This window comes from Mycteria americana, chromosome 5 (genome assembly GCF_035582795.1).
Source record: "Mycteria americana isolate JAX WOST 10 ecotype Jacksonville Zoo and Gardens chromosome 5, USCA_MyAme_1.0, whole genome shotgun sequence".
Lineage (NCBI taxonomy): Eukaryota > Metazoa > Chordata > Aves > Ciconiiformes > Ciconiidae > Mycteria > Mycteria americana.
Genome location: NC_134369.1, coordinates 43,582,268 through 43,595,221, shown reverse-complemented (window position 1 = coordinate 43,595,221; position 12,954 = coordinate 43,582,268). Strand labels below are relative to the sequence as shown.

Genomic DNA, 12,954 nt, shown 5'->3' with positions numbered 1-12,954 from the left:
ATTCTAATATGGAATACAAAAATTTTTTGTAGTAGACAGGGATGCCAGTTGAAGGGAAATGCGCAAGGGTTAGGGTAATAGATTTGTTCCACCTCCTGTTTCTATAATATATAGGCTTTGTTGTGTGTTTTAAAATAAAATTAAATTAAAAAGCTTGATTTATTTCCTTAATTTTTAATTCTGTGGTTTCTTTTCTGTTTTTGTTTAAGGCTTCATGTGCTAGAACAGTTGTTGAATTCCATAAAGCAAACAAAAGGATCACGGCAACAAATAGTACAACTTAATGTTGTGTCAGCCTTTTCTACTTCCTTAAAGGTAAATCTCCCCTCTCTCTCCTTTGTTTCTCTCCTTTGTTTCTCTCCTTTGTTTCTCTCCTTTGTTTCTCTCCTTTGTTTCTCTCCTTTGTTTCTCTCCTTTGTTTCTCTCCTTTGTTTCTCTCCTTTGTTTCTCTCCTTTGTTTCTCTCCTTTGTTTCTCTCCCTGTCTGTTACTAAAACATGTTATCTGTTGGTTCAAAGGTATCTACACAGAAGTTCTTATTTTGATTAACAGTCAAGGTGAAGATCAGTCCTGTTTTCTGTGATAATATATTTTTTTGTGATATCACACTCTTCTTAAGTGCTGAAGAGTCACAGTTTAATTTTTCCCTTTTTTTTAATGTTAAGGGTTAGGGAAACCCATTCTAGTACACTGTAGTATACTATCACCCGTACTAGTGTCATTCAAGTAGGAGAGAGATGGAAAAATTCTGTTTGTATCATTTCTGTCTTTATCACTGTCTCTTTCATATTTCTTACTGTATAAATAAAAAAGTAACGACTGGTAAAATAAAGTAATATCGTAACTATCTGCTGTTTGTTGCTTTTCCCTGATGGTTTATTTGTATTTTCCTCTGTTCATGTGCAGTTTTCATTCTTCCCTTCCTAGGCTTTCTTCAAACTAAGGCAAAATGTTTTCACAATAAGCAAGACCTGTCATTGTACAATATTTGTATTTAGGGCATATTTAATATGCAATCTAGATAACTGTCGTAGCTTTTGCTCATACTCTTTTTTTTTTGGACTGGGATTTTTCTTTGTGTCATTATTCTGTTTTTGCTGGTTTTCTTCTTGATGTCATTTCCTGAATTTTATGCTAGTGTATTGGTTTATTGTGTTCTACTGCAATCTATCCAGTATTTCTTAAAATCAGAATGTTGATATTATAATGTTGTGCTATGATGTACGCTTATCAGGAGTTAGACTTCTAACTCACAAAACAGCAAATAAAAACAGAGGAATTCCTCAGATAAAAGGGGAAGAAAATCAAATTCCTTCTGCAGGTCTTGTAATTTTTGCATGACTGACAGAAAAACACATTCTGATTACTATGCTGTCTTGCTGTTTAATATATTCGATATCTATTTTTAGCACTTGGCTAACTGCAAGGGAAGTTTAGGTCCAGAAGAAGTTAGAAGGTCTGCCCTGACATTGGTAATGGGTGCCTTGGAAAGCAATAACCCACTCCTAAGATGTGCTGCTGCCGAGTGTTTGGCCAGATTGGCACAGGTGGTTTCTGACAGTGCCTTCACTGCTGGATTAGCACAAGTCAGTTTTGACAAGTAAGTTAAAAAAAAAAGTGTAGTAAGTTACTGGTTGAGTTTATAAAAATGTTTGAGAAATCGACCTGGCCTCTATTATGATGATAATTTTTAAAAGCTGGTTTCCTTCAAGAATTTGATGTGACTTCAGAAATTAACAGGAAAAAGCACTGCCTGTCTTCTGTGTGTATTTCTTAGTTTTGATGATCTTTAAGAAGATTGTCTAAGAAAGCATGTAGATTTTCAAATAAATTAAATTGGCTGCTGTTCTAGCAACATCATTTAAGTATATCTAAAATATTTTTGGTATGTCCTTCAGATAAGAGATGATAAATGAACTTAGAATTTTGGCAATATAACAACGTCTAATAAAATATTTTGCTGATTATATACTAGAAATTCCATTTGTAGATATGCTTATTGCATAGTATCAGTCTTGGTGATTACACTAACACCTTTCTTTCCTTATAATTAATAGGCTAAAATCTGCTAGGGATGTGGTATCAAGAACAGGTCATTCTTTGGCTCTGGGCTGTCTGTATAGGTACCTAGGAGGAATAGGTTCTACTCAGCACCTGAATGCATGTGTTGGAATCCTTTATACTTTATCTCAGGACAGTACTTCTCCTGATGTACAGGTACTTGTCACTTATCTAAAAATGTTATGTTACAAATGAACTGATTTATATTCTGGAGTATAAGTTTTTTCTTGTAAGAATAATACTTCACAACCTCTTAGGCATACCTCACAGGTGATGGCTGGAGCGCAAAGGCAATGAAAACCATAGCCCCTGCTCAAAATCCACCTTCCAAGAAAGAACTGTGATGAGATATGGGAGGTTCTTATTTAATGATCAATGAGGCTGATAAGGCTAAGATATGCTGGCTTCAAAAACAACATCTGATGTTTTAGGAATTGATTAATTACATGTTCACCTGTATCTTAACCTTGGTTGGTTAAAACCTCACAGCATTTTTTGTTGAAGGGTTATGTAGTAAATACCAGGGATTTGTAGCCTGAATGCTGTAGAACTTGGTCAATATACTTCCTTGAATAAGGCAAGATGTTTTGAAGACTAATTCAAATTATTTCTCTGTGGCTAAAACTGTTACCTATCCGAATAGCTTTAAGAGACGTCGAGTGTATTCCATGTAATTGTCTAAATCTCAGTTAAAGAATTTTTTTAAGCTTTATCTACAATATTTTTACACAGAGAAGAACTGTATGTTGGCATGAAACAGATGTGGCTATTGGTGCAAAGTAACGGAGACTAAAACAATATGTTGTTTCAGCAACTGTGTTGTATTTTTTCATAATTCTCTTGTTCTTACACATGGAACTATAAGAAATTTAATGAAGAATAGAATGTATTTGAGGAATAATAATCACTATTAAATTAATTTACTATTAGATTTTTTTTTTTTTTAATTAACAATGACAAATTTAAAATGGTTCTTCCATTGCAGAACATACAGTTCCTTGTAAAATATTCAAAATGGCTTATTAAGCATCAGGTTCTTAAAGTTTCTTTCTATAACCTCTCTATTTGTCCCTTTGGAACCTAAAAGTGCAACTTTTATTACACTTCATTACTGCATTTCACTTGAACTATCACATTATGAAAAGATCTTCTGTTCATTCTATCATATAGACGTTACATGACTGCTTTTCTTATTTTACAGGCATGGGCACTACACTCTCTGTCACTGATAGTAGATTTAGCTGGCCCCCTGTATCATGTGCATGTGGAACCTACCTTATCTCTTGTTCTCATGTTGTTGTTGACTGTGCCTCCTGCTTATGCTGAAGTTCACCAAAGCCTTGGTCGCTGTTTAAATGCACTTATTACCACGCTGGGCCCTGAGTTGCAAGGTATGCAGTATACAATAGTGTCAGCTTTGTTTGGTTTAGTAAGAAAATTGCTAAACATGGTTTGAATGTGTAATTCAAATTTTGTCAACAAATAAGTGCATGCTAAGTTTTTGCCTTGTTGTAAGACAGTATTTCACAGGCCATGAGTTTATGCAATCAAGATGATGTGCCTGCTAGTTTTCAAAAAATAGTGTCTCTCTTTGACATCTTTTGCTTTGTTTGAACTGGTTCTCCAAGCCTTGCCTTGGGCTGAAAATTCTGAGAATTAGGATGAAAACAGAAGGTATTCATATTTCAAGAGTTAGGAGACAGTCTATGTCTTAGTTATGATGCAGGCATTTAAAATTTGGATCTAAATCAACTTTTAAGTAGCCGGACACTGACATTTCCAGAGAGCAATGTGACCGTTACTCATTGATACCAGAGTATAACACATATATAGAAAGTATCCATCAAGAGGATGAGAGTTATGTGTGACTTGGGAAGAAGACATGTTACAATGTTTTGGAAAAAAAAAATGTTTTAAAAACAAAAACCTTTTTTCTTCTGAATATAGGCAGCAGTACAACAGTTTCAGCCTTAAGAACTTCCTGCCTCCTGGGCTGTGCAGTGATGCAGGATAATCCTGACTGCCTTGTTCAGGCTCAAGCCATCTCTTGCCTTCAGCAGCTTCACATGTTTGCTCCTCGACATGTCAACTTGTCTAGCCTTGTAAGCTGCCTATGTGTAAGTATACGTTTACCAGTCTATATCCTCATATTTTAAAACATTTTGTTCAGAAACACTTAAAAAATGCAGATGCTTCTTTAAACAGAGAAACTGATCATTGTGTAGGGGTGAGGTGTTTCATATCCTCCTACAGGCAAGTATTCTCTATTTTTTTTTTGTTTTTTTCCCCCAGTTTCTGCTTCCCCTTTACAAGATGAGCACATTCTGTAGAAATCTTGGCCTTCTGAACTGCCTGCAAGTGCATTCTGCTGCTCTTATTAAGGCCAGTTGTCTGGCAGGATATACCATCCATTACAACTTTGTGCTGGATTTTTACCAGCTATTTTATGTTGGCCAGTTTTTTTCCTCTGCTGCTTCTTTGTCTTAGGTGAAGGATTGATTAAAAAAAAATTGTGCGTACTAATTACTGAGAATTGTTTTGTTTGGGTTTGTTTTTTCATGATGGTTAAAAATTGTAGATTTCTCTATTTTGTAATTTCTGTAGCACTAATGTTTCAGTGTACTGACTTCTTGGCAGTCAGTATAAAAATTTCTGACCGTTATGTAAGTAATAGTCAGACTAGGTCTTTGGAAAAATAAACAAAACTCTTTTTCAGCCCTATTTGACAAAGAGGTAGGGCTTTTTGTTTGATTGCTGGGGGGTTTTTTGGTTTGTTGTCCTCCCCCCCAAGTCTCTCTGTCTTTGAATAGCTGCTCTTCTGAAGCACTTAGTTCTATGAAGAAAGCAATAATAATTTTCTGGTAGTTATTAGCCGTGGTGGGTTTTCAGGTACTAGCTAGGGGGGTTTTTTCAGGTTGGTTCGGAGTTTTTTTTGTTTTTTAAACACCGTCTAGTCTCCCTGTAAATCAGAGAGAAACAAAAAAACACAGACAATAAAGTATGGTGGGGGTTTTTTAGTCTCTCTTGCCTATCTTAACACAGTTCTTATTCACATCTTCCCCTGGGTAGCACTTGTATATTGATAGTAACCATATATTGATTTTGTATAAAGTTTGGATTCCTTCCATTTATCTTTATTCAGTTTGACTAGAAACATAATTGTAGGAGCCAGGAAAAATTGAAGAAGCTCGTTCAGCCCCACATTGTTAGGCATGGATATACTAGTTGCAGAAGAACTGGAACTCATCTGAGTGTTCTTTCTTTTAACATATACCAGCTATAGTTTTCTCTTCTCTGGGTAAACTAAGTTTTTCTTACAGTGATAAAATCACAACAAATCATGTAAGTCACTCTCTTGCTCAGAGGATGTATTAGCATTTGGGATCATATGTAAGTCCATGTACAGTCTGCTTCCACATACAGTACGTTGTCTCTAACAAATAGCAAGTACCTACTAATAAAGAGGGTGTTGTGATAAAGTTGTCTTGTCTATATGATATTACTGATTTTTATTGTTTTTACAAATTGTCTCAAAGTACATCATACAGTACTTTATGAAATTTATAATATTAAATTACTCAATTAAGAAGAAGCATGGTTCATGGCTCGAGTGTGTGTGTTCGTGCATCTGTACACGTGTGTGTGTTCACCTCTACCCCAGAAACGATTGTGAGCTTCACAGGGAAGAAGTCCACCAAAGTCAGTGGCCTTACATGGATGAACTTTTCTCATTCTCATGAACTTTGTTACAGAACTACGGCTGACACTGACAATTCAGTAAACGTCAATAGGTCTCTCAAGAGTGTCATAAACAAAGAAGGTTTGAGTGTGTGCTTTGCAGGTCTGTGAGAAGATCATTGCACAAGCACACTTCTGCATTTGTAAAACTCACCATCCATCCATGTAGTTTCCACCCACTAAAGCACCATCTCGCTGGGAAAGCAGAATAAACTATTGGACTGGACCTGAAATCTGCTCTTGACTCTGTTGTTGGCTTGCAAGGTGACCCTCAGAAGTCATTCTCCATGAGTTTAAATTTCTGCAAGTGGAGAACAAAGTGTGACTGCCCTCCTTTGCAATGCATTTTGAAGCCTTAAGGGGAAGTAGAGTATAAAAGCTGGGCACTAGATACTGTGGATAGTCACCACTGCATTCTTTATTTAAGGCAGAAAAACAGGAGAGGCAAAGAATCTGGGGTCAGATAAGTGATCTTTTCCCCTTCTGTCCATAGAAACATGAATTCTCACTCAAAATCTTGAAAACAAATGTGCAAAGAAATTTTTTTTTTTTATCCATTTGGGTGGGGAGGGTGGATCCAATTCCCCTCTCCACCCTTTTTCCCCAAGGTTTCTGGAAAATTTCTGTGTCTTCAAACTTGCAGTTTTAAAATTCTGAAATAGACATTCTCCTTTTTTTTTTTTCCCTTTTTTCCCCCCCCATGTTTCCTCTTCTTTTCTTTCTGTTTCTCTCTTCTTTTCTTTCCATTTCTCTCTTCTCTTCTTTCTGTTTCTCTTTTCTAAATAAGTGTAGCATTAGGCATGCCAACACAATTGCTGTGAGCAGCTGTGAGCTGCCTTCTCCACCTGTCTTCCCACCCCCTAGAGCATGAGATGGTTCAGGTCCCCAAAGTATTTAGACCATTCCGTTTGTGGCTATGCTAGCACTAACAAAACATGACTCAGGCAATGGATATGCAACTTCACTGGCTTGGCTTCCCCCCCCCCCCCCCTTTTTTTTTTTTTTTAAATTGTGTTCATGTGCCTGTCATTATCTAGCTTCCCTTCTTCAGCTTCTGAAAGTATTCCTTGTTTGTCAATTGGATTTTTTTTCACAGGGCTTTGCATCCAACAGCAATGCTTATCCTGTCAGTTAAATTCTTGGTTCCAGCAGAATAGAAATCATAGGCTTTTAATCATGTCTAACATTAGCTCTAAAGCTAACTTAGGTGAGCACAGACTTCTAAAGAGGTTATCTGTGTAAGCTTATGATGTAGTGAACACCAGTTTTCAGCTGCAAGATATTAGATATTTTGGAACGTGATAAGTATACAATGTCAATAACTATGCTGTGCTGTTGTCTTGGTACTGTTTAAATACTAATTTTAGGGGCAGCAATTTAAGTGTGTTCGACATTAAATATAAGATAAATGAACTAAGCAAATTAGAGTTTTGGTATGTTTGAGACAAGATTCTGAATTTTAATATATGTTGAATTTACATGTAACGGTCTCCATGTGTGGTTGGTATCACTGTATACTTGTATCTGTATTTTGGTTTTGTCATGACTGGTTTGTCATTTGTTTTTGTGCAGGAAATCTTGTTGGATAATTCTGTGTTGGTAGGTCCCTGTGCCTTGTTAATCCTAAACTTTTGCAGTGGTGTTTTTTATTTCATCTTTTATCTTTTCCTTTTAACCATTTTAATGTAATTTCTTTTAGCATGTCAAGTGACATTTGATTGTCATCCTAACCAGACTCTTCCTAACTTTCTGAAGATGGCAGACGTACATTTCATTTATGTGCTTAGTGAGGCATAATTTTGTTTTTAATGTGTTAAGCACAGAAAGGGAACTGTTTGTTCATTTAAGTTTGTATGTGATGCTTGCATTTTGTGTCTGTTATTTAGTCCTGTCCCCTGCTTAGAATGTGGGAGAATGAGAGAGATGCAAAATATGCATCTTGCATTATTCAGTAGCCTGAATTGGATTTTCTGTTTTTCCCTATTAAAAATGAGCACGCAATTTTTGCATGTCCAACTTGTAGAATATGTAGCCTGCTTGCATAAATGTTGCATTAAAAGCCTCACTTGTTGTTTTTAAAGTTTCAGTTAAAGTATCTTGCAGACATATTGAGTCGGGTTTCTTTTCTTTTAGAAGAATTATGCAGAGAGCATATCTTTGTGTGTAGTAAATATGTAATTCTGAGTATTGTAGATTCATGTGCATGCATAGAAATTTGGAACACGAAGCTTAGTTTTGTTAACGTAACAAAGCTGAAATTCTGTATCATTTACTCTTTCTGTCCTTACGTTGTTCTTTTTAACTATATGTTAACTAATATATATCAGTCATTTTGACTAACATATATTGACCTGTTGCTGACAAATGAGGAGCATGACCTTACTGCAAGGTTTCCCTGCAGCAGACACTCAGCTCTGTTTTAAGGATAGTGACAGCTAAGGGTACACGATTGCTTAGTTGTAGAGAATAACTTTTTGATGGTAACCTAAGTTTAATTTAAAAGAAGCTGCATAAATATTGGTGTAGCCATCTTGCCTGGCCACACAGCTGGTTCACTGTATCTTTGGGATCCCCTTCAGAATGTTCTTAAAATCGAAAGCAAGCAAATAAAAATCAGAAAGCTCCATTCTAACAAAACAAACTTGAGGCTATGTCTTGGGTTTTTAAAGTGTTTTTCCTTGTTCCTGTAATAATGAATCTATTATCATGTATTTTTCAGTATAAAAAACAAACACTGGCCTGGTGGTTTTAAAATATGGTGATGCTGTAAACTTTTTTGCTAGAAACTGCTCAGAAGAGCTGACTTGTCTCAGTGTGACACATGCACCAGTAACTCTCACCCTTCTTCTCACCTTCTCTAAAACATGGTTTAATGTAATCTGAGTATATAATATTTTTTGCGATGAAATTGCAGCAGTGTTCTCTTTGCCCTTTCTTATAAACTTCCTTTCATGCATGGAGTTCAGATTTACTAAAGTGTGATTGACTGTCTCACCCTTGGTAACATTGCCATTTCTCTAGTTACATCTGAGGATGATTTGAGTAATTTTCTCTTGCACTGAGTTTTCAAGCCCATTATACGTACCCTGTAGTCAAAGAATAGTGTTAATTGTTCATTGAGACCACGATTCAGCTGTCATTGAAGTTAATGGGGGTCTTTCTACTGATATCAGTGGGAGTTGGATCCAGCCTCAAACCAGTCTTATAAGTTACCTTTGGAGAGAAAATGTTAAAAGTACTGATATGTTAAAATTGATTACATGAGTTGCAAAACCTTTCATTTGGAGTAAAAAAAAAAAAAAGCTGAGCAAAAATAGCATCAATTACATGCTTACTGACTTCATGGATTTGTCATAACTGCAGTTGTTTAGAAAATACCGGCCTTACTGAGGTATCGCTATAAAGGTTTGTTAGCCATCTTACTGTTTCTTCTTGCATGTTTCAGGTGAATCTCTGTAGCTCATACTTACTATTGAGACGTGCAGTGGTAGCTTGCTTACGTCAGCTTGTGCAAAGAGAAGCTGCTGAGGTATCAGAATATGCTGTTGCATTAGTTAAAGAGAGCAGAGAAGATTTTACTCCAGGTAACGTATTGAAGTTTTGAGATCAAAGAGCCTGACACATTGATAGTGAATTTTAAACATCCTCTCCTATAGGTGTGAAAACTTTGCTATGTTCTTGAAATCTTTAACTCAGAAAGGTTTTCTGCTTCAGTTCACTATATAGTACCAAATTATGGAAGCATCCAAACCCTTTCTTAGTGATAAAATGAAGATACTATTGCTTTTCATATACTGTAGATAGCAAGGGTCACTAAATGAGAAAATGCAAGTGGAGTTCCAGAGAAACCTAAGCTTATCTAGCCAGTAGCTATTGTAGTAACTGCTTCATAGTCCTGCATTTTACATGCATATTCATAATTTTATTTTCCCACATAAATCTCTTCTTAAATTAAAAGTTTGTCATTGAGGGAAGGTGTACAAAACTTGTTGAAGAAAGTTTCTGTTGACCTCTTTGAAGAACTAGTTAAGTAATGATTAGCTGGGGTCCCTAGAATTTTTAACTTCCTAAAGGTTTGGGTTTTTTGCTAAAAAGCCTTAGAATGATTACTGGTTCATCCTCATGTGCCTTCCTGTGAGGGGACGGTGGTAATAAATTATTTCACTTTGAATTTCAATTCCAGCTTATTTGGAAATTCTCAGAAAAGGTAGACTATAGCCATTTGTAAAACTGCTGATTTTAAAAATTGGTAATATTGAGCAAATAAAAATTGGCCATATTCATTTAACAAATTATTTCCATGTGTCTGGTTTTGAGCTTTGTTGGACAATAATTTTAACTTCCGTTTCAAGTTAAAACATTGATTTAGTATTACTGTATGAGTGAGGAATCAGATGGACAAAATAATTTTTTTTCAGGAGCTCAGATGCTATGGTGATGGTAATGCTGTGAAATTCAGAGTAGGATTCTTTTTTTTTTTTTTTTTTTTTCCTTGGGGTAACTTTATTCCTGTTGTTAGTATGTTTCTGTAAAAGTTCGAAGTTTGTTTTGTACTCAGATGATTTAAACGTGGTATTAAAGCAATTAATACTATTATTTCAAAAGTATTTCAGGGCTAGATACTTGTTCACAAGATACTCTGTGCGCAACCTTCAGTGGGGTTTCTGTGGTCATTACTGCAGTTTTGTGATGTATAGCATTCAGCTCACAGACTTTGTTCTTAGCAGATGTTAACATCAGAGAAATAGGCCTGGAGGGGGCATTGCTGGGCTTGCTGGACAAAGAATTGGATGAAAGATTGTGCCAAGATATCAAAGAGACTATGACTCATATGCTTACTTCAATGGCAGTTGAAAAGCTCTCTTTTTGGCTGAAGCTTTGTAAAGATGTTCTTGCTGCCTCAGCTGGTAAGTCCTAATACACTATCTTTGAGAACACAATGAAAATAAGGCCTGCAGCAGTACAGTATGCCACTGAGGGAAAGTATTCTTGTTTCTTGAATGTTTGACATTTATGAAGTGTATCATTGTCCTTCATATTGAAACACTGGACCCTTAGTTCTTTCAGAAGGTATATGACTTTCTCCCTTCTGATTGCCTTTTCCCTATTGAACAAGCTTTTGTAAACATTTTATTATGTCTTGCCTGTTCATTTTCTTATTGATTTATACTCCTGATGTTAACTTATTTCCATATCAGAAATGGAAAAGCAGAATACATTTCAGCTTGTGCAAGTACCTATAGAAAAAATATTCAGACCCTCTCTTCTATTAATAATAGGAATGATGCAGACCGACTATATAATAATGAAACTCCTGAACAGATAAAATTAATTACTGTGCTGAATATTGGGGGGGAGCAGGGAATTTCTTTTACCTGCAGTGCAGGAGGAAAACTTCTTGGATTTATATTTTTTGATTTGGAAAGGTACTAGCTTCTAATGTGTCACACTTATTTTAAAAGGGTTTTTTTTCTTTCACTTCTTTCACTGCAGTTCTTAATTTACTTTCGTGGTATTTATCTTGTCTTCCAGCAAGTAATATCAACCAAATGCAGACAGTTTTGTTATGTTTTATTTTTAATTCTAGCATTTACTTTAAGATGCCAAGGTTGAAGGGAGTCATAGTGAGTTGGAGGCTAGAGATGGACTTTGAAGAGATTTTCTTATGAGTCCTTCTGTAGTTTTCAGTTACAGTAAGAAAGAATATTACATTTCTTCTTTCCCCCCCTGTGTCCTAAATACAGATTTCAATACAGTAGCTTCAGTAGATACTACTCAAGAAGAGGAAACTGCCAAAGTGGATGATGCATCTGTATTAACGTCGGACACCGATGAGAGGTTCCATCCTTTCAGTAATCCACGATGGTCTACCAGAGTTTTTGCTGCAGAGTGTGTTTGTAAAATTATAAGCCAGTGTGAAAATGCAGGCAGTGCACATTTTGACATAACTTTGGCTCAGGAAAGAAAACAACGTGATTCAAGAGGTATGTGTTAAGCACTGAAAGAATTTCACAGAATGCAAAGTATGCTTAAAATAAATGTTAGCTCTTTGCATCTTAATGAAATTCATCATAAATATGTTGTTTGTAATTGTTGAAACCTTTAATTGCTCTGATTAGAAGCCTATATTTATTAAGGTGTAGAGCAATTTTTATTTGCCAAAATATTGGCACATCACTGCAGCATTTACACTCACTTTCCTGGTTATAGTACCATGGCATACGCGTAGGAAGCCATTGTTTCTGCATAAGCATGGGCAATCAGAAGTGATAGCTGGCACCAGCCTACCACATTACAGTTTGGTATCTGGGAGTATGACTAAAAAACATCACTTTTTTTTTTTACCATAATTTGCATGATTACCAGTAGAAACACAGTGCAAATTTTCAGTATCTCTCTCTGTTTATCTGGAGGTGTTTTCCTCAAAACTCTTTTTTAGAAAATCTGCCTTGCACATAAAGATATTTATGCTTTATTCTAAGGTGTGTTTTTTGGTTTTTTTACATTCAAATGGAAAGGAGCCTAGATCAGCTAACATAAGATATCCAAGTGAGACTGTTGTATGTTTAAGCTGCCTTAAGTGAATCCTTGATATGTGGTAAGGTAAAATGTAAAATATACATTTTGAAAATGTTGGGTGTCTTGTAAAATATATTATGTCTAAAGCTAAATTTAATAAAACTGTTTCCTTTTTAATTTCTGTTTTCTCTTCAGATGACTTTTTGGTATTGCATTTAGCTGACTTGATCCGTATGGCTTTTATGGCTGCCACAGATCATAGTGATCAACTTCGTCTTTCTGGACTTCAAACATTGCTAATAGTTGTTCGGAAGTTTGCAGCTGTTCCAGAACCAGAGTTTCCAGGTCATGTTATTCTGGAGCAGTATCAAGCCAATGTAAGCACCATTGCTAATAACTTAGAAAAGTTTAGAGTTAAATAAGTTTGCTTTTTGCAGTGTATAGTGCTTGAGTTGGGTTTCAGTTAGTTACTGAAACTATTAATTTCTTCGGACTTAACTTGCTTAGAAAGCATCTTTTCAGTTGATACATGTTTTAGCCCCAAAGTTTTTAAAGTTGCAGCATTTTTCCCTCTTCCCTGTTTGAATACAGTGAAAAGAAAATAGAACATTGGGGTTTTTTTGGAAAGCATTGGTTT

At 35.7% G+C, this 12,954-nt stretch overlaps 1 protein-coding gene across 10 annotated transcripts in view; it reads left to right on the top strand.

The window, feature by feature from the left end:
- HEATR5A (HEAT repeat containing 5A) overlaps positions 1 to 12,954 on the top strand; it is a 73,509-nt gene that overhangs the window by 44,291 nt on the left and 16,264 nt on the right. For 7 of the 10 annotated variants that reach the window (XM_075503098.1, XM_075503106.1, XM_075503103.1 and 4 more), the window contains 10 exons: positions 210 to 315; positions 1,409 to 1,599; positions 2,057 to 2,216; positions 3,262 to 3,451; positions 4,008 to 4,177; positions 7,371 to 7,397; positions 9,244 to 9,382; positions 10,523 to 10,705; positions 11,543 to 11,782; positions 12,513 to 12,694. In XM_075503098.1, the coding sequence (XP_075359213.1) occupies positions 210 to 315; positions 1,409 to 1,599; positions 2,057 to 2,216; positions 3,262 to 3,451; positions 4,008 to 4,177; positions 7,371 to 7,397; positions 9,244 to 9,382; positions 10,523 to 10,705; positions 11,543 to 11,782; positions 12,513 to 12,694 (1,588 nt within the window). The remainder of the gene's footprint in view (positions 1 to 209; positions 316 to 1,408; positions 1,600 to 2,056; positions 2,217 to 3,261; positions 3,452 to 4,007; positions 4,178 to 7,370; positions 7,398 to 9,243; positions 9,383 to 10,522; positions 10,706 to 11,542; positions 11,783 to 12,512; positions 12,695 to 12,954) is intronic. The other 3 variants (XM_075503102.1, XM_075503105.1, XM_075503104.1) reach the window with 3 other exon arrangements.